Source organism: Wasmannia auropunctata, unplaced genomic scaffold (genome assembly GCF_000956235.1).
Source record: "Wasmannia auropunctata unplaced genomic scaffold, wasmannia.A_1.0 LD336106.1, whole genome shotgun sequence".
NCBI classification, from domain to species: domain Eukaryota; kingdom Metazoa; phylum Arthropoda; class Insecta; order Hymenoptera; family Formicidae; genus Wasmannia; species Wasmannia auropunctata.
In genome coordinates, this window is record NW_012026784.1 from 3754713 (window position 1) to 3776319 (window position 21607).

At 33.1% G+C, this 21607-nt stretch overlaps 3 protein-coding genes across 4 annotated transcripts; 2 read left to right on the forward strand and 1 right to left on the reverse strand.

Annotated features, from left to right (window-relative positions):
• The first annotated feature begins 1098 nt into the window (after positions 1-1098).
• On the forward strand, positions 1099-4005 carry LOC105452528 (minor histocompatibility antigen H13). Its single transcript, XM_011693715.1, has 6 exons — positions 1099-1359; positions 1764-1874; positions 1944-2026; positions 2161-2335; positions 2418-2911; positions 3004-4005. Exons 1-6 carry the CDS (start codon positions 1168-1170, stop codon positions 3083-3085), a joined length of 1137 nt encoding a protein of 378 aa, XP_011692017.1. The 5' UTR covers positions 1099-1167; the 3' UTR covers positions 3086-4005.
• A 372-nt stretch (positions 4006-4377) lies between these two features.
• Positions 4378-5610, reverse strand: LOC105452532 (proteasome subunit beta type-2-like). Its single transcript, XM_011693727.1, has 3 exons — positions 5377-5610; positions 4702-5058; positions 4378-4616 (listed from the first exon to the last, which is right to left on the reverse strand). The coding sequence occupies exons 1-3, from the start codon at positions 5465-5467 to the stop codon at positions 4441-4443; spliced, it is 624 nt and encodes a 207-aa protein (XP_011692029.1). The 5' UTR covers positions 5468-5610; the 3' UTR covers positions 4378-4440.
• Positions 5611-11341: 5731 nt separating this feature from the next.
• LOC105452539 lies at positions 11342-20762 on the forward strand. Of its 2 annotated transcripts, none has more exons than XM_011693736.1 (7): positions 11342-11398; positions 14407-14617; positions 14881-15123; positions 16509-16595; positions 18236-18370; positions 18780-18931; positions 19149-20762. In XM_011693736.1, exons 2-7 carry the CDS (start codon positions 14408-14410, stop codon positions 19273-19275), a joined length of 954 nt encoding a protein of 317 aa, XP_011692038.1. In that variant the 5' UTR covers positions 11342-11398; position 14407; the 3' UTR covers positions 19276-20762. The 2 variants fall into 2 exon arrangements, with proteins under 2 accessions (XP_011692038.1, XP_011692048.1); XM_011693746.1 differs by having other exon boundaries at positions 18239-18370.
• Positions 20763-21607: the final 845 nt, after the last annotated feature.

The following is a 21607-nucleotide window of genomic DNA, read 5'->3' on the forward strand; positions in this document are numbered from 1 at the left end:
TTAACCAGCTCTCCTGCCAAAATTACTTGTCAGATCACAATTTGCTAAAGGAAAAAGTTGTTCCTTTTAGCACAAAGTATAACGTCCTGTACTCCGAATGCGCCAATTCTGGGACACCCTGTATACATAGACTTATAAGATAGACTGCGCGCCCTATTGTTCTCGGTGGGGCAGAAGCTAAAGTGAGAGGGCTACACCCCGCACTTCTCTTGTCCTTGTTCAATCGTTGGTGGGGAGAAGAAAAGAGGGGAGACCCCCGCCGCGCCGGCCACCGTCAGCCGTGCCGACTCGGAATTCTCGGAACGATTGAACAAGGACAAAAGAAGTGCGGGGTGTAGCCCTCTCACTTTAGCTTCTGCCCCACCGAGAACAATAGGGCGCGCAGTCTATCTTATAAGTCTATGGTTGGTCCCAACAAGTTACTTTTACGGAAGTTCGCCTGTACTTAGATTTTGGAAACTTTGAACGAATTGTTCCGGCTAAACCGTACGAGATAGACGCATGGTCGCATGAACAGGACCTTTCTACTCGACAAGTTCTGTAAGGAAAAATTGCGACTCAACGAAAATTCCAAAAATTTGAAAAAAAAATCCAAAAAAAGATGAAATTCGATACGTAGTTACCCTTATAGAACTCGACGAAAGAAACATATTTGTATTCTTGATAAAAACCTCTATCCCTTTTCGTTTGGCCTGTAGAGCTCGATTTTTATCATGTGAAACGCAAAATATATTGTTTGTAAGAAACTATAGAACTACGACGTGAACAGCCTATAGAACGTGGTAGAGGGAGTCTTTCTCTGTCTGAAAAAATTGCGATTGATCATTTTTAATCCGGAGAAATCCAGTAACCTAAGTTTCTTTTAATTTTACTTATTTTAACAAACACGATTTTTTTAAATTTTCGTCAGTACATCCTTTTCATGCTGAATGCTGATGCTTATTTTTCAACATCAAAGCAAATCACAAGATCGAAATTGACGCTAATGTTCAATTTTGATCACGTTATTTGTTTTAATAGAATTAAGTCTTATCATGAAAATGTACCTTAAAATTTATACACGAAAAGACCACGTTGGCCGCAGATGGCCGCTCTCAGGTTCTCTCTGGTTCTCTCTTATTTCAGTTCGAAGGAAGGGGCCTTCGTATTTGTGTCGACGTATTCAAGATGGCTAGTTCGGTGAATGGAGTTATAGCACAGGCGAATGAAAACCTAACGGAATATCAAAATGTAACAACAGCAAGAGTACCGTCGACACCCGAAGGAATGGCAATCGCGTACGGTAGCCTTATTATTATGGCCATTCTACCGATTTTTTTCGGTAGCTATCGTGCGGTCAAGCACCATAAGGAACAGCAGGTTAGACACGCTTTTTGACATATGTTTGACACATACGTTCTTACAATATCTTTTCACTTGAACGTGAATTCGTTCTTCATAAAATTAAGAATCATTATGTATATATACATGTATACATATATTAAATTTTATGAAGGACCAATTCACGTTCGAAGAAAGATGAAAAATTCTTCCGTAAATGATGGCAATGTAATCGCCAAAGCGTCGAAAAATTTTGTTACAACATATGTATCCAAAATTTAATAAGATGACGATGAAACGCAACGGGATAGAGCTGTAGAAATAGGGCGGTGAAACAATTGCAAAATTATGTATTAAATTTATGTATATATATATATATATATATATATATATTTTGTAAGTTTCTCTTGTATGTTTTTACTATTTCGCCTTCTGTTTTGTAGCAATTATATAAAACAAGTGGTGAACAGCCTGACACGATGTCTCGTAGAGAAGCTGCTATGTTTCCTCTGATTTCCAGTGTTACATTAGTTGGCTTGTATATATTATATAAGGTATTTAAATATTTGTACATAAATATTATAAATGTAGAATGAAATATTACTTGAAATGATTTTTAACAGGTATTTGCAAAGGAATATGTTAACTTGATATTAGCTGGATATTTCTTTTTTCTTGGTATTCTAGCCTTGTGTCATCTTACAAGGTAATTTAAGCTTTGTATAATTATAAATACGTTATTAAAAATCTTTAGTAATTTCAATGATATATTTATCAGAATTTTTCCATTTTCATTGTACACGAGTACTAAAAAAATTCTTAAAAATTTAAAAATTCTAGCCCATTGATTTCATCGTTAGTACCTGCTGCAATTCCAAAGACGCAGTATCACATTTTATTTACAAAAGGAAAGGATGATAAAGAAGAGCATATAATTAATTACAAATTTAATCTTCACGACATTGTATGCCTTGTATGCTGTTCTCTTGTGGGTGCCTGGTACCTTCTGAAAAAAGTAAACGAAATATTCAGTACAGATTTAAACATAGATTGATACATATTTTTACATTTTTGTTTGCGTTTTGTTATTTTTGCAGCATTGGATAGCCAACAACCTATTTGGCATTGCGTTTGCCATTAATGGAGTTGAATTGTTACATCTTAACAATGTTGTGACTGGATGCATTTTACTATGTGGTCTTCTGTTTTACGATGCTTTTTGGGTGTTTGGTACAGATGTAATGGTAACAGTCGCAAAATCCTTTGAAGTGCCCATTAAACTTGTGTTTCCACAGGATCTTTTAGAAAAGGGTTTGAATGCTGGTAATTTTGCCATGTTGGGATTGGGTGACATTGTATTGCCTGGTATCTTTATCGCGTTGCTCTTGCGATTTGACAACAGTTTAAGCAGAAAGACCAATGTCTACTTCTATTCGACATTTTTTGCATACTTTATGGGATTACTAGCCACCATGATGATCATGCACTTATTTAATCATGCACAACCTGCTCTATTATATTTAGTACCTGCGTGTATAGGCACGCCATTGCTCTTAGCATTAGTCAAGGGAGATCTCAAAGCGTTGTTTTCGTAAGTATTTTGTAAATTCTGATCTTTTGGTTTTACATCTGTTTTTTTATGTTTGCAATATATATGAAAAGATTTTTTTAATTATACTTCAGATACGAGGATCATCCGTCACCACCTACGAACGCGGCGCAACAATCAGAACAGACACAAGTAGAAGCAAAAAAGGATAAATAATATTCCGACTTGCAAAGAACACGCTGTGCAATTTGCGACATTATCCTGTAATTATCTTTCGAATTCATCGTGCGTATGGAAAATGAAAAAGAAAATGAGTAATAGTTTATGATTTATGCTCAAGACGTACAATCACGCATTGTAAAATACAATAGCTTGTAACTATATCTTGCTTATACTTTGCAAGGTATATCCGTGTATGATTCACAATGATTAGCGTTCACGGATATCGTTTGGATATTGTTTCGATCTGCAAAGAAAGAATCCATCATAGGATTTAGAACTGTGATAACCGAGAGCGCCGTTTCATTTGCATGCAAAATCTTTATCACTCATGTATGGTACCGATAATCATCATTTCGAGATGATGAATGAGAAAGCACTGTTAGAAAATGTTAAACGATGTTAAAGCAGAATTCATTGTTTCGTTGCTTAATAGGTTTTAGAGAGAGAGAGAGAGAGAGAGAGAATAAAATAAAAATACTTCCAATTGTTGATTTATATTTCGTACACGGTGTGTACGATAGACTGCTATACGAGTCTACCTAAGTTTTGCGGTATATTACGGTATATTGCATAATTCTTAAGTTTTTTTAATTTGATATAAATTTCAACTTCAATTCCAGTTACACATAAGCTTTTACTAATATTCTAGAATTTCTGATAACTTTTTTACCATGTGTGAGTGATAATCATGAATAATGAATGTAAAAATGATTTCGTTTCCTTGCGACGCGTTAAATGAATTAATATTAAGTATAAGAAGTTATTTCATATGTAAAATTATTGTAACGAAATATTAAACGTACACCATTGTAGAACACAAATGCTAATACATATTTATTTGTAAGAAGTGGATATTTACGATTTAAATGAATACAAATGTTTATTTGGAAATATAATATATATATATACAAAAATCTGTTAAATTTGCATAATTTTTTTTTATTAAAAGAAACTAAAAATTGTAATTCTGAATATAAGAGAGAATTATTTTTATCACTTTTTTCTGTCATTAGAAATTACAAGTAATATTATTACATTGCGAAATTTTTCTGTTCCATGTTTGACAAATCTGTTCAGTTTGTATAAATGTTCTATTATTAAATTTTGAACAAAAAATTATTTTGTACATTCTTGCGCGTATCTTAAAGTGTCACGCAAGTGATAGAAACATTAAAATGTATGGATGTTTTCATAATTTGATGAGAAGTAATCAATTACTATCACTATTATTAATAATTATATATATATATATATATATATATTATATATCAAATTACAATTACATATTTTATTTCTATAATGGAATTTTATATCTTGTCTACCACAAAATATAGAAGTAAATGTTTCTTTTATGCTTTAGCAGCACTTTCCACAGCCAAGTTTTCAGCTGTGATTGGTTGCATATCTTTGATTCCATCCTTGGATATCTTTTGAACTTTAAAATTTGGCAAATTAACAATTAATCGCTTCTGAATTTCTCGAACGCATTTCTTTAATAATGCATACGCCTCTTCTTCAGTACAATCTGCAAAAAATGTTTCTATTTGTTGATATTTTCTGATATTGATTTGTTCGCTATATTATTTCTTAATAATTTTAATGCGTCTTACCGTATTTGTGATATCTGTCTAAAACAGACATAGAAAACATCCCACCATATCCATGAGTCGCATAAGGAACTTTTACGCAGGATGCTAAGTAATCGATAAAGTACAATTCTGGTCCTGAATCATCATCATATCCGGCCAATAGCATATTGACAAAGTATGGAGTCCTACTTCTGAGATAATCAGCTAAATTTCTCCTTGTGAAACAAGCCGCAGCTTTAGGAGATAATTCATAGCCGTTTCGCATCTTGTATAACTGAATATTTTTCCCAATATATTCTGAAAACTGCGTTGTATCACCTGATTCTCCAGATATTGCCATAACGAGCTTGTTCGAAATCTTATGAATTTTGTGTTCATCTGTGAAATGTTTATTAATAAATTAACAATTTAAATAATTTTAAATCTATATTTAATTTATAATTATTATTGCATTAAAACATCAAAATTATTATTTAATTGTTGTGACGGCAATTGTTGATAACAACAATGCAACAAATAGTTTAAATTGAAAATATTAAACTATTGTAGATGGTACATTGTTATATATTGCCGTATAATAACGTGACAGAAAATATGATTTTTATGATATAAACACATCACGTATATTAATATATATGTAGGTATATCATAATGATGATTTAATTGTAATAATATAAAATATGATAAACATCTTACCGCTTTTCATAACTATAATAGACTGTGTGGTTGTCATATCCGCCGCAACTAACACAAAATCTTTGCACTGAATACCAATTAAGCACTCCATTTTCGTGATACGATTGTATCCGCAGTCTCAAAAGATGTAATCGACAAACCAGCGAAAATGCCTGTCACGACAAGTTAACCTTTCGATTTGGATTTGATCAAGTCACATCTTAACCTGTCGTAACTACCGTAAGGGCTGGTTCAAACAGGACGCATTAGGCCCGGAGCACATGAAATGCATAATGAAGAATAAGCAAAGCATAAGGTGGCTAGACCAATGAGAATCCTATGTTAATCAATATGGCGACTTTATGCTGGCTACTCATTGATCCAGCCGCCTTAAGCCCGTATCTGACTAAAGATTGAGATTGAGATTGAATTAGGATTTAACCAATTAGAAGAAAGAAAACCAATCTCAAATTTAGTAAACTTTGTTTTAATTGGTCAAATTCCATTCTAATCGCAATCTCAATCTTTAGTCTGATACGGGCTTTAGGCTTATGCTCTATTAAGGTCCATCTACAATCAAAGTAGTAAGTCGTAAGCTGTAAAAAATTTACCCATCACAGTCGATTATTCTTCTTATATTTGACTCTGATTATTCAATTTCTTACGGCTTACGATTTACTGCTCTCATTGTAGATGGACCTTTATGCATTTCATGTGCTCCGGGTTTAAAGATCGCTGGACCAATGAAAACCTTATGTAAATCAATTGCAGAATTGAACGAGAAAAAGAAATCATCGCGATTCTTCTATTGCCCTCTCTCTAATGTTGCTTTTACATTTTCAATGGGGCCGCACAGTCTATCTATATCTTATAAGTCTATGGTCCGGAAAAAATTCAGTCCCGAAACTTTTTGAATAACTGTATCATCAACGAGATACTATTAAAGACCGACATCCTTATGGGAGTTAGCATGACTGTTTAGTGATTACTAAAATTTAAGCAATTATTAGTCAATAATATAATATTAATTTGATAATTTATTTTTAGATCAATGTTTTTTAGACATGTATGTACATAATTGTATTTCATTAGTATTCTATTTGCTAATAGATTAATTTGATTGATTTGATTTAAAACTGCATTTTTATAGTTACCATCCGTGTTTGATTATCCAGAGAGATGGTATAACAGTTGAAAAAAAATGTAATTTTGCAACAATATATATATAGGTATATATATATATATATGATATTAAAAAGCATATTATAAATGTTTATACTTATTTATATAAAGCATTTATATAATAGAAATTATGATTTTAATAATACGTATTATTCAAATACTTCGCAAATTAATGTCAAAAGTCGATAACATTGACACTCTGCAATTACCTCCGGGCTCTCCGAATCCTTAGGCCGGCACGGTAAAATCGCAAAAAGGCGCAAAAATATTTCAATTTGAAAAGATGCTCTGATCGATGCAAAACTTAAAGCAAAAGCACTTTTTACTACACCTAATATTTCTATAATATCACAGCGTGGACACATAATTATAATGTATATACGATTCATTATTGGTATATTATTAGTCCTCCTTTATGAAATAATAATATGACTTATAATTTTTTTAACCATTATAAAATACATGTTATTCAACAATAAATATAATTGACAAATAAAAATATCGTAGGTCATACATGACCCACATGCAGCGTGGTGATCAAGTCACTAAAAATTGATGCAGCACGTACGAAACGTATTAATTATAAATAAAAAGCTAAATATAGTGTGTCTGTGTGATGATAGTTTAAATAATATTTAATATATGTGTATGTTTTATAAGCGTATATATATAGCATGTTTGTGTATGTAGTACGTGTGTTTAAAAATTTTGATTTTTCGCCAAGCTTGTTAAAAATTTTCAATGGAGACCCGATTATCTGTCGCTGCAGATTACGCAAAATAACCGAGGGACATCGACAATTACGAAATTCTTGTTTTTTTCTCGAGCTGAACAATTCTTTTTTTTACACATGCCATACGTTTAACTGCATACCAAAACGTCGATCGTCTGAAAGATAGGCGATACTCGCTAGTCGCATCAATTATCGTATACATATACATGCATACATTTACGTGAGCGTGTATTCGCCCACCACGTGCCGATCCCGCTATATAGCTAAGGTTTTCTGTGTCGAATAGCTGTAGTGGCCGCTCTTGTCTGTTGCTCTTTGCTGAGGCGCATGGGAACGCCTGCGAAAAATTGTTATTTATACCCTTTCGATCTCTAATCATTATTCGCGAACAGTCGAGTCAATTCATACACAAAAAAACTCAATTAAGTAACAGAGAGTAAAACTGTTGAAATAATGAATGCGTTTAACTATCACCAACACAATTATTACTATATGTATTATAACTACTAATAACTATGTATTATTATAACTACGTTAATAGTAATATAAACTAGTATAGTAAAATTATTGTGTACAATGATCTTTGAAATCGGTTTATCTATTTTATACAATACATAACTGATGTTTTGACGAATATAACTGTCACTGATTTTTTTCTCGACGAGAATTCGATCGCGTTGTGAGTGACAATCTATAGTCGAATAACTAATTGTAAGAGAGACTGAAAGCGACTTTTTGTAAAATCCTTTATAAAAAAAGATCATTTTTTACATAGCTTTAAAAGAGGAAAAATTGTGCAAATACGAGCGAGCCAATAATAAGCTATGCAAATATGCGGATTGAGTTATTGAGTCTAATTTTAATTAATGGTTTGCATGGATTGTTGCTTTATCGTGAAAATGACAAGGATTTAATTGCTAAGGTATTTTATATATATGTATATATATATATAAAGTATTATTATTATTATTATTATTATTATTATTATTAAAGAAAAGGGATGTATGAAAGATTGGATCATGTTACTCATTGTACGGCACGTGCCAATTTCCGGATATAGTCATAAATGATTGCACGCGTGACACATCGCGTGGTGCATTCAACCACGGAAACGGACACATTTTCGGAAAGTAATGCTCGCAATTAGCCTGGAAACTCGCCAAAACGGGGATAGCCCACCGTACGTAAACAGAGCGTGTTGCGCGAGCGATTATTAAAAGGTACCTACACGGACACGCGTGCTCTTCTACGATTCGCTTCCGTCCACAATGCCTTCGCGTGTCGTACGTAATGACACGTATCACATTTCGCGAATGCGAGCAAAATGCTTCCAAAATGTTAATCATGTCGACCAATCGTTCGCTACTCTCGTTCGCGTCAATGATGCACGCACAATTTATTTTTACACATGCAGTCGAGTGATCGCGAGTGTCAACTTCAAATTGTGTCACATATATAGTGCGATTTCAGCATCACTTAATAGTGACAAAATTGATCCTATGAGCCGAATACACGTATTTATAAGAATAACTCAAAAGCGAACAAAAAAAACAAATAAAAATCTTTATTAATATACTATAATAATTTAAGAATATAAAAATTACGACAAATCGAGGCCTCTTTTCTGATTATCGGGATAGTCAGGACTTTGAAACTCGAAGATGAATTACGCGCACGCACGATCTCGTTCAAGTAGATCCCTTCCGGATTTACTTGATAGCATCAAAGTGCAATCTCGGTGGTCGAACTCGGTAACTTGTGAAACTTGCCGCGTATCCGCGAAGGTCATCTGCTGCCGCGCCGCGCCACACCGTTCCGTTACGCTCGGATCCATTCGCGACTCGTAATACGTTCACTGAACTTGCCGCGATGAACCATGCCAACGAGTGCAGAAGGAGGTACTTTGCCGTGATCGAGCGGAGGCGCGTCGCGCCGCGCCGGATCGATCTGTGGGGCGCGATTAGCGAGATCCTCCTAATAAGAAGAATCGACGCAGCATCCCGCTACTGAAACAGTTATGATGGATCGCCAGCGTTTTTTCCATTAGCCGTTTTCAACATGCGCCCATTTACATAACGTGCCAATTCTCGATGCTATCCTGAACGAGAAGAAAATGCACGTTACAAATACAGAAAAATCAATAGAACTCTGGCACAAAAGAATATGATGTTTGATAATACAATCGAAAAATTACCGAGATACACGCTTCTTTCACCATAATTGTTTGTCACGCTAAATTGCGACGAGAGACAAGAGCTCTCTCAGCGAGGGAGAGAGAAAGAGAGCTCAAAAGAAACTCTATATAGATAATATCCATTTTTATTAATGTAGAATAATATAGAAAAATTCTGCGGTAGAAGAATTCGAAAAAGATAAAAAGTAATTTAAACCGAAATTAATTTACTGATCAATAAAAATGGACATAAGTAAGAGAGAATATCTTTGATTAATTCTTAATTAACTTGATTGTACCAACTGTGTGTGTGTGTGTGTGTGTGTGTGTGTGTGTGTGTGCGTGCTTGCGTGCGTGTGTGTGTGTGTGTGTGTGTGTTGTTCATACGCATGCACGCGCGTATGAATCAATCTACCGACGAGGGGTTACACACGAACAAGGTGCTAATTTCTGATTTCTGATTTCTTGTGATTTCATGTGATTTCATGTAATTTTAAAATGATTTCGATTTTTTATAAATCTGAAATGCTTTCGAACGCTTTCGTATGTAGATTGTTTGATTTTAGATGATTTCTAATGATTTCAAATGATTTCACATGTTTAACTATGTGATTTCAATTTGATTTCTTAAATTCGATGTTAAAATAACTTCAACTGAATTCTGATGTAACCTGATTTCAAATTAATTTCAATGATGTCAATGGGTACTTGACTGATTTCGTGAGGGTAGCCTCTACTGATCTTGACTAACATAAGAGAATCTCTTGTAGATCGATACACGTGAATTAAGAAGAAGCGCAAAATGTGATAACTACTCTGGCGCTTTTGCTTAATGACTTACTCTCAATGGAACATTAGCGATAATAATGTTAATTGAAAGTCACACACAAAGACATTTATTTAATTAAAGGTTTTTTCAATTAAGGTATATATATAACTAGCACCGATTTGTCAATTTTGATTGTTCAATTATCCGTTCAATATCGTAACTCTGTTGTATTTAAAATTTAAACATGTACGATCACTTCGCACACATTGCCATAAGCGAAATAAATATGTGCAATAACGACGCCGATAACTGTAACCGACAATAAAAAATGACTTTTTTGAGAACACCATAAAGAGACTAGTCTCACAATCAGTCTGAAAACTGTTTGGTAAATTATCAGTGATTTAATTCACAACTTTTCCGCAATGAACCCCGTGTTTAACAATGAATAACTTGTTATAACCATAATTACGAACACAAAAAATTTCTTTTGAGGGTTGAAAGACCTAACAATATACTTAATTTTGATTGCAAGAACACTTCTCCAGCACGCCGCATTTCAAAGTTATAATATGATAAAATATATATAAAAATAGCCCATATTTTTTGCAACTTTGCCTGCAAATTTTTCAAAATTATGATAGAACAATTCTACAACCTACAGATTCGGATTCAGTGTCCAAAAAAAAAAATACGGGAAATGACTATAATCTTGTTGTAATGTTTTATTGAACAGTGTAATAATTAGGATTTAAATCTTTAGAAACATTGAATACGTACGTGACACAAATCGCGCGCTACAAACGCTATCTTGTCCCATAATAATGATACCGTTGCATAGAAAGAATTCTAGATGAAACGTGGAAATCGCTGGAGAATGCAAGATAGAGCGATTTCGGATGTGTGTATTTGCAAAGTTGTCGATTTGAAATATATTTTCTCTGTTGCAAAGAAACTACGAAAAATGCTCTTCGTCTAACAATAAGTAGATGACCTTTCGGAATTCTCGTCAATCAATCCAGTGCAATTGGATAGTTCCATTGAAAATGGTTGCAAAGATGAGTGGTCATTGGCCGAACGGTTTACCCCCACATGTGTACTCGCAAGCTATATAGAAGACCCCGCGAGGAATTTCATCTTCAGAACTGAGAGTCAGTGTCACGGAAATCCACCGGAAAGTAACTAAGTGAGTAATATAGCTTTTCATTACTCTTAAACTCGTAGATCGTTCATATATACATTCGTGTTTGCATTTCAATAAGAACATATTAAAAATATCTCAATTTGTACAATTGTACATTTTTTTCTAAATTCCTAGACAGAGAAAAATTTGCTATGCTTATATTTATAGTTGATCCATAGTTATAGCAAACATGTGAACTTTTAGCAAATGTTCTATCAAACTCTAAATAATGCGCCTTTTTAAGATCTAAGAAAGGGCATTTAATTAGGATCTTTGTTGATTTCTGTCGCATATACTGCTACACGTTCAACATACTTATTATTTAAATTCTTCCCTACATAATATTTATATTGTAACATTTTATTTTTATTATTTATAATATTCTAATTATTTTTACAAAGAAGGATAAAAATTATTTGAATCAAATTCTAGTTTGCAATTTGGATTTTTAATGTCTATATTCTATTTGTCATATTGTCATTATCTAATATAATCTATTTGTTTTTTTACTTAATATTTATTTGTTATATGGATATGTTTATCAAGCTTCACCGCTTTACCGAAGAATAGATTTCTAAAAATTCCATTCTCGCGAATAGTGATTAAGGTCGGAATAATTCTCTCGAATGTTTCTTATATAGAATATTTTAGTAACACATGAATGATTTTTCATCATGTGTTAATATTTTCTCTACAAATATTTTTTCTACAGACTTAATTTTCATTAAAAAATTGTCATTGCGAAATCACTCACAATAATTTCGTCGTAACTCACAAATATTTCTCACAGCGTGAGAAGTTTTTTCAAGTTCTTTTATCTAGATCTATCGCGCGCAGCTAAGTAGAAAATGTTTGTCGTTAGGTGTAAAGATACAGTTAGAAACTCGTTTTGTAATTTTTTCTCCGTGACGTGTACCGTTTTCCAAAGGCGCGCCACTCATCGTTTCTCGTCGTCAGTGAGAGCAGTCTTTCTCGTTGCTTTCACAAACGTCACTTTGTTACCTTCGTCGTCATCAATATTTAACTCATCATTTTATTCACAAATCAAATTTGCGCATTACCTATAAATTGTCATTGAAATCATCAACGATATACAAAAGATATTTTTGTAGATCGTTTTAAGCATAATTAATTTTAAATGCCATACTGCGATGATAATGTCAATCAGACGTGCCTTTTCCAATAAAAAGAAATGAGATAACAAAATGTTTAACTTATAAAAATGTTTTCCCAAATTTTAAATAGAAAATGGTTCAGATAAAATGAGAACTCTCTTGCGCACTGAAGATCAATAGTCATTTTTCCTTGAATGCCCTCTAACACTTACAATTAGCTCGAAGTTGAAATGAAAACATGCTCGAACATGAAAACCAAAGATTTCGGAAAAAGTAGCAAGTGTAACGATAATATAATAATGCGATATAAAAAAACTTTTTAATGCCGAACAAGTTTTAGGTATTTAATAGAATTTTATAGATTCATGAGATAATGGAAATTTTTCTCAATAATGTTATTATTTATGTAGAGTGAAAAGTTTCTAAAGATTATAGACGTTTGTAAGATAAATCGCGATTTTATGGATTTTTCTCTCTGCGCTGATCATCGCAGCGATCACCGACTGTTTCCCTTCTTGTACTTTTTTCATTTCTTATTTTTTTATTTTTTACTTTTTCCGGCGGACACGAAAACCGGTCGTTGCTGCGATCGGTAGTAGGTCGTGACCGCCTTTTGAAGTAACGGTACCTGTCGGGTTCAACAAACCAGTACCAGCGTGCCACCGGGAAGTGGGCTAACGAGCGATCGGCATGCTTGCCGTCGAGGCGACCTTAACCACTGTGACACACTTTCAGCAGCATCGTGCAAACATTCTCGGTTTGCACTCTGCTACTACGTTCACAATATGTATATTTAATCATTTCCGGTTCTCGTTCTGAAAGATCAAGGTGAAGCTCAGGATCGTTTGTAATTCCTATAAAATCCATTTTTTACAATCTCTTCTTCATTTTTTCGTTTCTCATTTGTCATATTTCCTTTCACAATTAAATTGGAAATTTAAGATTCAATCTACTTTATATAAACTAATATATGAAATTGTAAACTGTATTATTGTGGACAATGTGAAATATATAATGCAAGGTAATAAAATAGTAAAGTAGTTCAGTAGTTAATTAAATTAATGGCTGCGTCAGCGATAATTGTCAGTGATCGTTCCAACTCGAGATTTGTGCACATCTATTTTAATTATAAAGAATTATTTTATAATTACTTATATTATCACAATATTCTTCTTTAAAAGAAAACGGACAATTTCCTCTTTTTATGTTTTAGTAATATCCACATTGTCGTTATCTTTATAGGATCTAATAATGATTGTTTTATTCTTGAGATGTATTATTCTTCGGGGAGCAACATAAGAACAATATAATTCTACGTAAATAATAAAAGTTTTATTATCGAAGGATTTTTTTATTTTACTTGCGCAAAATTTATTCTCTTATGTGACAAAAGAAATAAATTTGAATGTCGATTGAATTATTCATCGTTAATCCAACTTTGTCCAGGATCATTGTCTCACACGTTTTAACTACCGTGACATACATTCGTTTTTGAATCATCATAATCCTATATCATGTATCTTTTTCTACTGTGTTTCTAAATAAGTCATGCCATTGCTTTAACATTCAGATTTCTATACCAGGATTTTTATATACATATCTCATATAAATATACAATGCCAATGTAATATAGGTATTATATAACAATAGTATAATCTACGCGCGTGCGAATGTGATATTTTTGTGGTACGCACGGTATCTATATCAGCTATATGAAAACCAACTGTAAAAAGTTTTTGCACTTATCACTTTGTATAAATCAGTACAGATTCGAAATTTATGCGAAAAATGATGATGAAATTTTCTTTCAGCAAAAAATCCATTCTATAATTAATGGATATTTGTTACATATATATACGTTAAAGATAGAGTAGAAATGTCTCTTTCTTTTTACAGAATGCAATATAACCAATACGTATCACTGTGCTTAATCGCGCTTGTCTTGGGACAAGTCGCGACGTTACCGCAACATCCTCAATACACGCAGCAATACCCGCAGCAGTATCAACAACAGATCAGAGAGGAGAGAAAATTCGCCGAGAAACCGAATGCGATGAAAAAAGTAGCGATCGATGATCTCGAGGATATTAGTACTAATCAGATTCAGGTAAAATATACAGATACACCCACCTATATATACGCACAAATAATTTAATTTAATTATTATATTACTATATGTATTAGGTGTTAGACATACAATCGCGCAATGATACATACATACATACATCCAGAGGCCGAAAGAATAACTACGTATATTATCCGATCTTTTAGTATACACTTGTAATACATCTCTTAAATTATAGCAACTTGTCTTTTTCCCCGCTAATATGTCGTATTGTACTGACATTACTTTTGTTTTTCTGTGCGCAGGAGGGTGGCAGTAGCGGTTTCTCGTGGTCCAATATGCTAGGAATGCTGATGCAAATGTTGCTAGGTAGTCAGACTGGAGGTGCGACCGGACCCAGCAAAAACGAAATAGATGATGGCGCGACTGTGAGTCCGTGGACTAATCTGCTTTCCGTGGGTCTGAGGGTTCTCACAGCACTGCTAGGCGGACCCCAGCAACCGGTGGATGGTATCGACAAGGTGGACAATCAAAGTAGTCCCATGCAGGTAAGTGAAAATAATCATGACACTCCATCATAATTATAACGTGAACCTCAGTACCATTTTGAATATTATATTTTGCGAAACTGACAATGATTAATTTGAATGGAAATGAGAACGTCAGTCTTACACTTTGAGACTGACGGGGAAACTGTATAATACGTTGAGACTGTTCCCTTTAAGTCACCATCCATGCTAGGTAGATTGTAATATGCTATTAGAGCACGTATAGCACGTAGACACGAAAGAGGATCTTATAATCTGTGAAACTTAACGAGCGTGTTATCTGAAATGTTGAATGCCTTTCCCCCCTTCCCCCTTCTCACGAAGGACTTTTTTCTCTCACAATGCGACAAATCAGTGAAAGATAGATTTACATATATAAACTAAAAAAAGCTAATGCTAGATTTGTGTTACAAATACCAATCTCTTTGCCGTATTTTTATAAAAGAATATTTAATGTGATATAATTCATGAGGATTTAGTTCCTCTGCAATTAAAATATTTAGAATGTATGATTGTGTATCTTCATTTTTTATACTTTATTATGTATACTATATTCTGCTTCTTAATAATGAAATTTGTATAATTATTGAGAAGAGAGCTGATGAGGGAGCAGTTCGTACGTGTTACAATTCGTATTACAGTTTGAAGTTTCACGGCATATTTAAATCCAACATTTGGTAGAAATTCATGAAATACGCACTGCTTATTGTGACGAGCCACCCGTGTACAACGTCTAGGAAAGGCTGCGTCGAATAATTGTCCTAATTACGGCGGACCATTATTTTTGCGTACTTGCGTCACACCATCTTTACGTTTTCTACACAATTTAATTTGTCTAGCCACCGGAAATTCAACGGCGTTTCACTTTGTTTCGATCTTGTGTTTGACAATTACATTCAAAGTATAATTGAGATAGATAGATGATTGTAAAATAGGTGAAAACTCTCAAATAAAGCAAAATTTAACTGTAACTTTATTGATAGCACAGTTAATGTACTTATATTGTATAAGTTTACTTTCTGCTGATTAAAATGTGAATTAGATATTGATGGACATGACATAACTTGGCAATGCGTTAATATTCGATAAAAATGTAAAATTTAATATTATTCTGCGCCATAGAGTAAAGATTGTAATATCTGCACATTTTTCTTTTCTATTCATTACACTATCACTGTCAAAGCAAGACCGCGTGTACTTTCCTACGCGCTCTTTTCTTTTCCAGCCGCATCCCATCAATTCACTCTATTATCAATAAATAAGAATCCAAACGTGCGACATTAGCACCAGATGAAAACAGACGCTTTCACTTTGCGCTCCCTCACATTCCTTGTAAATAATTGTCGAACTTGAACTTAGCGCACATATGGCTGGTGTCGGTTTAGGAAATTTTGACTGCGGTGCTGGGCGCGTTTCTAGGACAGGGCAGAGATCCCGAACAGGTTGCTGTAATGGCGAAAAATGCCTCCGAGGTTAGTACGTATATACGAGTCTACGAACGAATTGATTGAACAATAACATTCAATCCTTGTAAAAATTTTTCTTAGAATTCGTCATATAATATTCCAAAATTTTTATATACATATATGTATGAATTTCAAAATTTTTCAGAATTTCTGTACAATTAAATAACTTTTTAGAAAATTGCTTAGATTTCAGATGGAATTGGAACACTTTTTAAAAGTGTTAAAGGAACACTGAAAAAGTCTATATCTTTTCTGGAATTCTTCATATATCGTATAAGTATGTGAATTGTGAAATATATTCCAAGATTCTATAATTCCTGAAGAAAATTAAAATCTGAAAAAGTTTAAGTATTTTTTCAAAATTCAATTTATAAATTAAAACAAAAACAAATTCTTGAAAACATTATAAAATATTTTGAAAATTTTTTCCACCAGGGAATCCAAACTCTTGCAAACTCTTTCATCTCGCTTTAGACCGAAAGCTATAAATGCGTGTTTTACTCTTTGACATACGCCTACTTTGTCGAGAATATCGAAACATAGAAAGAGAGGTATAAGTTTTGCTTGACCGCGTCTCTGATGCGCTTGTAGCTTATACTTGCTAATTAATTTATGTATATTTATAATCGAGCCGTCGCTTTTAACACATGTTAATTGTTGTAATTAACTCGTAATTACCACCCATTCTCAGTATTTGTATTGTACATACAATACGAATATAAGAATTATTTTAAATAACTGCAACGCAAATTAGACAGGTCTCGAGCAACTTTGCACGAGACACAATATGAAAGAAAGAGTCTATAACTATAGTCTATAACTAGTCATATACTATAATCACTCTGTTTAAAAGATCCAATAGTATTAGATAAATAGAAACCTATACAATGTTATCGTGTTTTTGGTTCGTAAATATCAGATCTTTGTTATCTTTTTTTATTCTATTCAATATATAATTTAAAAGTCATTTTAAGTAATGTTTATCTTTGACCATATTTAGTCAAAATTGATATTATCGTACAATGTTTTCAGTTTATGTATGATTTATTATGTAATATTTTAATTTTAGAAATTTTGTGTCTTTTATATATAAATAATTTTAATATTTTTTACAAATATAATAAAATATGTAACAAATCATAATTTTCTCTCAGTTTGGATTAGGTAACTCGATAATAATTATATAAAAAAACATACACATTCAAATTTGTATTTAAGTATATTTAATGTTTAAGTAAGATATACTAATAAGAAAGAAAAGAATAATATAATAATAAGATAGAAATAGATAACTTCTCTACAATAGCTCAAAAGTTAGTCCGATAGAAACGATAACTTTACTATAAAATTAGATAAAATTTCAATAAAATTTAAATCTATTTCTATCATTATCTATCGGATCTTTTATGCAGGGCATGATCAGTCTCTATCGAGTATCACCTGCGCTTTAATAATAATAATTTCGGAAACCAATTCTAGCTATAGCTGCAGCAGTATAATATGGTGACAGATTATAATTTCGCGTGTATCTATATATACCCTGCTTAACCGTCGGACGCATATATATATATTCTTTTTCCGAGCATAAGCACACCTCGAATCTGTGAATAAATTCGCTTACATCTTTGTTTATCCGTGTTATTAAGCAGTTCATCAGTATAGTCATCAACCTACTGGACGCCCTGAAAACATCGTTCTCTCATCGTTCTCTGACTGCTCGCTCACTTGGAAGACGCGACACCGTTTCCGAAGCTGCGATAGCATCGATCTCTATGCTGAAGGTAAATATAAATGATTATGAATATTTTATATTGATAACACCGACAAACGACAATTGAAACAATACTCCATTTGCGAGATTTGTTGTAACAATACAATCTAGAAAATTGCGTCGTTTTTAAATATAATAATAATATTATTAGATTATTAGACGCAGCCATTTACAATTGTATAATAATGTAATATAATTAATTATATACCTCACTTTATATAGTTATTACGTAATTATTTAGCATCTTTATGTTATTACACGATTATTGGTATTGTAAATTAATACTTTGGTAAGAAGTGTGTATTTTCTCTGCAATGGAAAGAAGAGAAGATGATGTATAATTAAATTAAATGTAATAAATTTACACCTTGGGCAAAAATAAATATCTCAGGATTGTAATTATAAACTTGATTCGCTAGGGCTACATGAGATCCGTCAAGTCCTTTAGTTACGTCGGTCGTGCGGAGGAGGAGGGACAGCGTGGATGCGCCGAGAGAGCACTTTGTGAGGCCAGTGCGGAATGTATCGCTGATACGCAAGGTCCATCATCGATCTTCTGCCAACTTGGATCGTGAGTGTCCATTTTTGTGTTTAATCTTTTTATCTATATCTCGAATATAAATTAAGTGCAATAAAACGATAGCGTATAAACTCTAACTCTAAATTTACGCTCGCTCTGTAAAGCGAACATTGCGAATAGCGTTTCATCATTTTTGTATCATGTTGAAATTATAACAAGAATTATGATAATGGATAGTTACAAAGATCAAACTTTGACTTCCCCGCAGGTACGCAACGAGCTATCTTCTGCAGAGGCAAAGCGGCGTCGGCTTGGAAGCCTTATACGAGGCAGGACGACGCGGTCGTACGGGCGAGGATTGCAGAACTCTCTTTATGGATTGCAACGCTGTCTGAGCAAATTTATCCCCGCAGCGTTCTGTCGTACGTGGCTTAGATTCCGCGGGATTTCGGATTGTCTTTGCCAATCGAATTTAAACTCGAAGCCTTTCACGAACAATCTCGTACATTCTATTCATTGTCTTCTAGTAATAGACTGCAACAATGAAGAGATAATCCAAGCTATCTGTATACATTATGGGTAACTAAATAACACCAAGTGTTATAAGTATAACTAAATAATATCTCATAATTATCTAAAAAATGGCTAAAAACTTCAGAAAGTTAGGTCTTTTAGGACATTTTCGAGCATTCGGATAACACAGATTTCAATGGAGCTTCCGATGTCCTACGGTCTAAGTCATGTTAAAATAAAAGTATAGGTTTAATCGACGATTCACGGCACGGGCGTGCACCGAGCCGGGATTCGCATCGAATCTCGCTAGCTCGTCAGCTCGGCTCAAACTCACGATTGATCATTTCTTCAGAATACTCTCTGTGTATATGTGTATGTGCGCTAAATAATGCAGATTCATTTTAACATCAATCCGCAACGTTCCAACGTCGCAATTAAACATTTGTAGGCACTCTAATCCCGAGACGTTCTTATCTCGAAGAAAATTAAATTAAAATTTTTTTTTAATCAGATAAGTTTGAGAGTTATGCTCTCTTTGTGAATTAACGCGTCTAATACTTTAATGAAATTTTATCTAATAAAGTTTCTCTCGTTTGCTCTTATTCATCACTGAAAGTTATACATTACGTATCTTTTCGTATCGATCGCCGAGTTTCGCCACGTCGATTACACAATTATATTTATTTTTATTTATGGAGCGTGTTAAATGTAGGCGTAGTATTTGTGGTTGGAACTCGGCACGAGTTCTGGTATTTTTATATTTTCGACGACGATGATCATTTATGTACAATAGGCAGCGCAAGTTTTATTGTTGATATGTTTTATGTTTGTGATGAATAAAATCTCTGTTCAACATCTGAAATGTAATATATCTTTAAAGTATAAAATTAAATAATGAAAGCAGTAGCATTCGTATCAATAGAACATTATTGACAGAATCATCTACTTATCTCATCGTTATTGACGGAAAAGTTGCCACAGAAATGAAACTCGATCCTGCAATTATATTAACTGGATTGAAACTCTTTTGTAATTTTGTTAAACTTTATTTTCATTATTTTCAATGTTATAAACATATGAAAGATAATTTTACGTTAATTTATTTTCATCTAAAACAGTGATGCGCAACCTTTCTTAAACTGAAGGCCATTTCAGATATAGGCAAAACTTGCGGACCGCATATGCTATTTCGGTGCATATACACGCGCGCGCGCGCGCGCGCGCGCGCGCGTGTGTGTGTGTGTGTGTGTGTGTTGTGCATACAAATACACACAATATAAACAAATTTCATTTAATTTATTCTTTTGCTATAATATAGGCTTGTATGTAACATTTCGAAAAATTAATAAAACTGAAAATACAAAAATTATATACATAGATTGTTTTGAAAATGATCGAGGCTACGAATCGCATAATGTTATTATTTTGCATAAAATAAAATATATAATTTTCTATTTTCGGCTACGAGTTTCGGCAAACCGCAAAAAATTGCTTAGCGGGCTGCGCGTTGCGCATCACTGACCTACTAGAGAATTGAATTTTGACATATATCAGTTACAATGTCAATTACTGCAAATAATGGCTAAGTTATTTACACATACGCTGCATTGCGCATTTAACATTAAATGTACGGTATGTATATGGAACATTAGCGATAATATTAGATTTATAGAAAGGAAGATGCGCTAGTATAAAGCTGTTGGAAAAAGAGGATCGGCATTTTGTTGTGTTTGATGAACTCTGTTCAAATATTACTATTACCCTTAAAGAAATGAAGAATAGAAAATATAATTAACTAATTACTTGAATTCACTTTCTACAACATATATTTAATTAATAATTTATTATTATTTCAACTAACATTTCAATTATTAATGAAATATGTACGTATTTCAAATTTTACATTTTATTAAAGGAAAAATAAAATTTTCTTTTACCTTAAGGCGATCCTATTAAAGTCGATTGTTTTTCGACCGAATTGTGATTATTTTCCAACACACCATTAACATAATTGCAATTTACAGATTTAATAATAATCTTTTTCCACGAATAAAATATAGGCATTAATGTAACTCAGGCTGGTAGGGGTCACTTATAAAAACGAAAAAAAATTAAGAAATTCTGTTTCCTTGTCTTATTGTTAGTCCAATATAGCATCTAGAGCTGTCAACATATGCCAATATTTGCTTCATACAATACGTTGGCAACCTATTG

Excerpts from the sequence above, each read along its gene's own strand:
- LOC105452528 (XM_011693715.1), top strand. The coding sequence starts at position 1,168 with ATGGCTAGTTCGGTGAATGGAGTTATAGCACAGGCGAATGAAAACCTA. Across the intron at positions 1,360-1,763 it reads AGCACCATAAGGAACAGCAG|CAATTATATAAAACAAGTGG; the intron begins GTTAGACACGCT and ends TCTGTTTTGTAG. Across the intron at positions 1,875-1,943 it reads GCTTGTATATATTATATAAG|GTATTTGCAAAGGAATATGT; the intron begins GTATTTAAATAT and ends GATTTTTAACAG.
- LOC105452532 (XM_011693727.1), bottom strand. The coding sequence starts at position 5,467 with ATGGAGTGCTTAATTGGTATTCAGTGCAAAGATTTTGTGTTAGTTGCG. Across the intron at positions 5,059-5,376 it reads TATTATAGTTATGAAAAGCG|ATGAACACAAAATTCATAAG; the intron begins GTAAGATGTTTA and ends AACATTTCACAG. Across the intron at positions 4,617-4,701 it reads AGACAGATATCACAAATACG|ATTGTACTGAAGAAGAGGCG; the intron begins GTAAGACGCATT and ends CATTTTTTGCAG.
- LOC105452539 (XM_011693736.1), top strand. The coding sequence starts at position 14,408 with ATGCAATATAACCAATACGTATCACTGTGCTTAATCGCGCTTGTCTTG. Across the intron at positions 14,618-14,880 it reads TTAGTACTAATCAGATTCAG|GAGGGTGGCAGTAGCGGTTT; the intron begins GTAAAATATACA and ends TTCTGTGCGCAG. Across the intron at positions 16,596-18,235 it reads TGGCGAAAAATGCCTCCGAG|CAGTTCATCAGTATAGTCAT; the intron begins GTTAGTACGTAT and ends CGTGTTATTAAG.